This window comes from Carlito syrichta, unplaced genomic scaffold (genome assembly GCF_000164805.1).
Source record: "Carlito syrichta isolate Samal-C Ts95f unplaced genomic scaffold, Tarsius_syrichta-2.0.1 Scaffold308836, whole genome shotgun sequence".
Taxonomy (NCBI): domain Eukaryota; kingdom Metazoa; phylum Chordata; class Mammalia; order Primates; family Tarsiidae; genus Carlito; species Carlito syrichta.
Genome location: NW_007252932.1, coordinates 118,243 through 123,697, shown reverse-complemented (window position 1 = coordinate 123,697; position 5,455 = coordinate 118,243). Strand labels below are relative to the sequence as shown.

Here is a 5,455-nt window from a genome sequence, read left to right as displayed (position 1 = left end):
CTGTGTTCATTGCTGTGGTGGTGGTGTGAGAGCAGAGGAAAAATATAGTTTGAGAGAGTTTTTCCCAAAACACCATTCCACAAAGAGAAATCAGAGAAAAGTAAGTAAAGTTCTACCTTCACCTATCCCAAAGCAAAAGATAAACAAAATGTAAGCATTTATATCATGTCTCTGTATAAAAAAAAAGTTTGCTAAAGGCTGTTCATGATCTATTCTTTGACTGGCATTACATGTAGACTGAAAACTAGATTTTTAAAAGTTTTTTTTAGGAGGTCATAAAAAAATTGATAAATGTTAGAGATTTTCTCCCCAGAATTATTTCCATGCACAAGAAAATATAAATATTAATACAAGACATCAGGACCCACACAGATCCTCTGGGATCTTATAAACCTGGGCATTAATTCTAGAAGAGACAAAGTCAAGGACAAGATGTTTTGAGTAATCATTTCACCATCTCACAATGCCACCTCCATGATTAATAGCATAGATGAAAGCTGGATTTAATAACACACTCTCAAGGGAATGCATAGAAAGATGTCATTTATTAGTCACTTGATCATCCACCTAAACCAAGTGCTTACCAAGTATGAGATAAAGCTCTCATCTCAGGTAAGTGCTCCAAATATTAGAATCTGTCAATCTTTTCTACTCCTTACCCTCAGCACCTGAACCCACTTATTATGTCAGAATTCCACACTTAAAGTCTCATTAAGAGACAGAAACCATCTCTGTCCATTTGTGAAGGCAACTCTGTAATCACCCTTGCAGTTGTACACGAATATGAGGCTTAGGCTCCATCAGTTAGATGACTACCTGCTGGACTGTGAGCAGATAAGGTAGCACAGAGGTTGGAACTGTGCAGATGCATTTTGGTAAAGATGGTTGAGGGGAAGGAGTGACATTTACTTTTCAAGAACAGCAGGGAAAGCAGTCCTAACCCAGGATCCAGTGTTCAGGGCTTCAGAGGTATGAGCAGTGGCATCTGTGCCCAGCACAGAAGACAATGGTTCCTACCAGAGACTCAACCTAGGGTGGACTGTGGATTTTGTCCCCACATACTGACTCTTTGTGTCACCTGCCCACAGAGCTTATCACCTTCCAACACAAACACTTTCCTTCTTTAATCTGCTTAGACTATATCTATCATCTGTCTCTTCCCTCTAGAACACAAAACCAGCAATTTTTCTGTTGTTACTTTAATGATGTTTCTAAGATACAAAAACAGTTTGTCATATATCTGGCAACAACAGATATCTGTTGGAAGAATGATCACATAGACACACTATCATTGTTAACACAGCCTCAGCCCAAGTACTGTTTTGTGGAACCTACAGCACAATGTCCTCTTACATGGACTTTTTTCACTAATGCTGTTGTGTGTCTCCTCCCTTCATACATTCCGCCACACCAATCCTCCTGCACACGGCAACTCACAATTATATTTCTTTCTCAGGAAATAACAATCCTTAACTATGGGTCCAATATTCCAAACAAATATAAATCTAAATGAGACTTTGGTTCATAAATCCATGTGTTTGGAATGGAGCCAATCTGGAACTAAGGGCAGGGAGAGGGGCTAGGAGAACAGAGTAGAAGAGAAATACCAACAGAGATTTAGAGGTTCCTCTAAAAAGACTGGGCACAGCAACATGGATGGAACTGGAGGACATTATGTTAAATGAAATTATCCAGGCACAGAAGGACAAATATTGCATGTTTCCTCTCTTAAGTGTGAACTACAAAACTTGATCTCACAAAGATAGTGAATAGATGGTGGCTACCAAAGGCTGGGAAGGATACTCAGGAGGGGGAGGAGGAGTAAAGAGAGATTGGTTAATGGGTACACAAACACTGTCAGATAGAAGGAATAAGACCTAGTATTGGGTGACTATAGTTAACAATAATGTATTGTATATTTCAAAATATCCACAAGATTTAGAATGTTCCCACCAAAAAGAAATGATAAATGTCTGAAGTGATGGATATCCTAATTACCCAGATTTGATCATTACACATCATAAACTTGTATCAAATATCACATGTACCCCATAAATGGATACAACTATTATGGATCCATGAAAATTAAAAAGAAATACAAAATAAAATAAAAAGGTTGAAGAAAAGATGAGAAAAACATAATGCTGCAGCAAGAGCCCTAGAAGGATGGCAAGAACTGGATGGGTCTGAAAATTCTTCTCTTGATACCACAGAGACGCATTTGTACAGAGGCCATCCTGGGTGATGTCTGAGTCTCTGGGGACACAAATCCTGCTGCAACAAGGTTCTACTGAAGGGACAAGGACAATGGAGCAGTGAAGATGACCCAGATGAGGAGTGACCACATCAAAAAGCATAATAAACTAAGCATCAACTGGACACAGGCCCTGTCCACACTCAGCTCCTCACAGCCTTTCCCTTCCCCACCTGCAGCAGACTCAGTTCCACAAACATGTGGATTCTGGAAGGTTCTCAGGTCTGCCATTTATTTCCTCTCTCCAATTTTAGAAATCTCCTTTAATTAGTTAATCAATCTCTCATGGCAAGAATTTGAAATAAATTTAGATTCAGATTCCTATTTTCATTAGGGAATTAAGAAGATAGAGCTCAGCACACCATGAAGTAGAGACAGGAATGGAGACATCCCCACCCCACCTCCCTGGAACAGGAAAGATGATCAGGGAAGGCAACAGGTCAGGGTGGGGAAGGGAGTCAGTGTGGACACAGGGGTGGGCTGGTCTTCTCCCCACATCCTCACATTATCCGAACAGGAATGCAGACCCATTCAAATGTCCTTTGCAGAAAGAGAAGTCAGAGGCCCTTGAAGTCAAGAAGGGGAGGCGTGAGCAAATCTTCTTTCACTCAGTCCCACAAAAGGCAGCTGTGTCACGCTATAGATGAAAATAGTCATGAGCAAATTCAGATGAGCCATGGTAAGTGGTGACCTTCTGAACAGCCCACCACACACTCAAAATGTCCCCCAAATCTCCACAGCCCAGTTGTGTCCCCTCTTCCCCGCTACCTCCTCCACCACATCAGGCCCCCAGGGTCACACCTTTACAAGCTGTGAGAGACACATCAAAGCCCTGGTCACTGTCACCACCTGGGATGGAACAAAACAGGATCTGGTCAGAGTCCACAGGAGATACAGGAGAAATTATGGGGTGGGTGAGCTCCCCCACGGGCTCCTATCTACACTGTTCCAAGAACCTGAGGGATCGTGGCCGCCACACTTACTTGCAGCCTGAGAGTAGCTCCCTCCTTTTCCACCTGCAGGAAGAAAATGTCCAGTGAGAGGCCAAGGAGGAGGCAGGCCTATGAGGTCCTAGAGGAAGCCCTAGTCTTGGACCCCAGAGAAATTTCCCAAATTGTGACTATAGACCCAGGGTCGCATCAGGAAACAAGAGGAAAGGAAATGTATAAGAACTAGACCAACTCCCCCCCCTTGGAGGTCTGTCCTCAGCAAGGACCTTCCCTGCGACCTATTGGGAATCAGGTCCCAAACAACACAATCATCAAGGTGAAAAATCGGTCCTTTATTTCCACATGTGCTGTGCATAAGAGTAGGTAAGTATTGGCACACAGGACCCCAGGCTGGATAAGCACCTATGCGTGGACGGTACTTCCCAGTAATGAGGTCAGACACATGTCTACCTAAAACTTGAAATTCCCAGTGGGACAAGAAAATTCAGATCTCACCCCTCACCCCTTCCTTACCTGAGCTCCTCTTCCTCCACATCACAGCTCCAGTGACCACAGCTCCAATAACCAGAAACAGGCCAGCAACGATTCCCATGATGAGGATGGTGGTCTGGGAAGATGGTTCTGGGAAAGGAAGGGAAGGTGAGGGGCCCTGACCCCCAGGCCTCAGCCCTGACCCTGCTGAGGGTCTCCAGAAAGGCTCCTGCTTTCCCTGAGAAGAGATTTGACCCCCACCCCCTCCTTACCCCATCTCAGGGTGCGGGGCTCTGGCAGCCCCTCGTGCTGCACATGGCACGTGTATCTCTGCTCTTCTCCAGAAGGCACCACCACAGCCGCCCACTTCTGGAAGGTTCCATCCCCTGAAGGCCTGGTCTCCACAAGCTCCATGTCCTGCGTTTGGTCCTCCCCATCCTGCTGCCAGGTCAATGAGATCTCCGCAGGGTAGAAGCCCAGGGCCCAGCACCGCAGGGTGACGTCCCCGTCAGGGTGTGGGTGGTGGGTGACGTGTGTCTTTGGGGGATCTGAATAAGAGTCAGAAAATTCAGGCACTCTGCACCCCTCCTGGGACCCTCCAGCAGCGCCCATGTGACCATCACGAGAATGAACAGGACAACTGGAGTGGGGTAAGGAGTCAAAGCTCACACACCAGCCTGACACAGGCATCAGGGATAATCTATTCTTTGGAAAGTTCTAGTCTCTGAGAGGAGAACAGGGACTTCTGGTCCTGACCTGAGTGGAGGCCAAGAGACTCTGGAGAGCTGGAGTCAGACTTCCAAACACCTCGAGTGTGAGGCAGAGAACAAACACCTCGAGTGTGAGGCAGAGAACAAGGCCTGAGAGAAGTCATGGTGCCCAAGGCTGCTGCAGGGCTCAAAGGGAGTTCCTGAGTCCCATTTCCGGGACTGAATTCCCCTCCGTTTCCCCAGAGACTGCATCTGTCCCTTAATGTCCCAGAGAGAAGGGCCTGAGTCACTCGCTGGAACAGGAGCTGGAAACCCAGGAGGATTCTTTCTGCTCTGACCCGGGGAGAGCAATGTTCTAGCGTTGACCCCATTTTCCTCCCCTTTCTGTTGGGCCCAGCCCGGGAGATCTGCAGGTCGGGGAGGCGCCCCGCGGCCCCTCTCACCCGCGCGCTGCAGCGTCTCCTTCCCGTTCTCCAGGTATCTGAGCAGCCACTCCACACACCGGCCCTCCAGGTAGGCCTTCATTTCCTCCGCCCAACGGGCCTCCTCCCACTTGCGCTGGGTGATCTGAGCCGCCGTGTCCGCCGCGGTCCAGGAGCGCCGGTCCTCGTTCAGGGCGAGGTAGTCGGCGCCGTCGTAGGCGTTCTGTTCATACCCGCGGAGGAGGCGCCCGTCCGGCCCCACGTCGCAGCCAAGCATCCTCTGGAGGGTGTGAGACTCTGTCCCCGCCCCGCGGTCAGCCCCGCCCGCCCGGGCCTGGGGATTCCGGCCGAATCCGAAACTGAAAGCGGGTAAAAGCCGCCTGAGCCCCTTCCCGGGTCGAGAGTCCCGGCGAGTCCCGCGGCCTCGGGTGAATCTCAGACCCGGAGACTCGGACGACCCGCGCCGTCCGTGGGGGATCCGAGGGGCCGTGACCTCTGACCCGGCCCGGGGTCACTCACCGGCCTCGCTCTGGTTGTAGTAGCCGCGCAGGTTCCGCAGGCTCCCTCGGAAAGTCTGTGTGTCCGCCTTGCAGTTCCGTGTCTCCCGGTCCCAGTACTCCGGCCCCTCCCGCTCCACCCACGGCGCCC

At 49.0% G+C, this 5,455-nt stretch overlaps 1 protein-coding gene across 2 annotated transcripts; it reads right to left on the bottom strand.

The window, feature by feature from the left end:
• Positions 1-2,071: 2,071 nt before the first annotated feature.
• LOC103268467 (patr class I histocompatibility antigen, B-2 alpha chain-like) lies at positions 2,072-5,449 on the bottom strand. Of its 2 annotated transcripts, XM_021716549.1 has the most exons (7): positions 5,327-5,449; positions 4,829-5,104; positions 3,948-4,223; positions 3,718-3,825; positions 3,238-3,270; positions 3,056-3,103; positions 2,072-2,891 (listed from the first exon to the last, which is right to left on the bottom strand). In XM_021716549.1, exons 2-7 carry the CDS (start codon positions 5,082-5,084, stop codon positions 2,887-2,889), a joined length of 726 nt encoding a protein of 241 aa, XP_021572224.1. In that variant the 5' UTR covers positions 5,085-5,104; positions 5,327-5,449; the 3' UTR covers positions 2,072-2,886. The 2 variants fall into 2 exon arrangements, with proteins under 2 accessions (XP_021572224.1, XP_021572223.1); XM_021716548.1 differs by lacking the exon at positions 5,327-5,449 and having other exon boundaries at positions 3,054-3,103; positions 4,829-5,136.
• Positions 5,450-5,455: the final 6 nt, after the last annotated feature.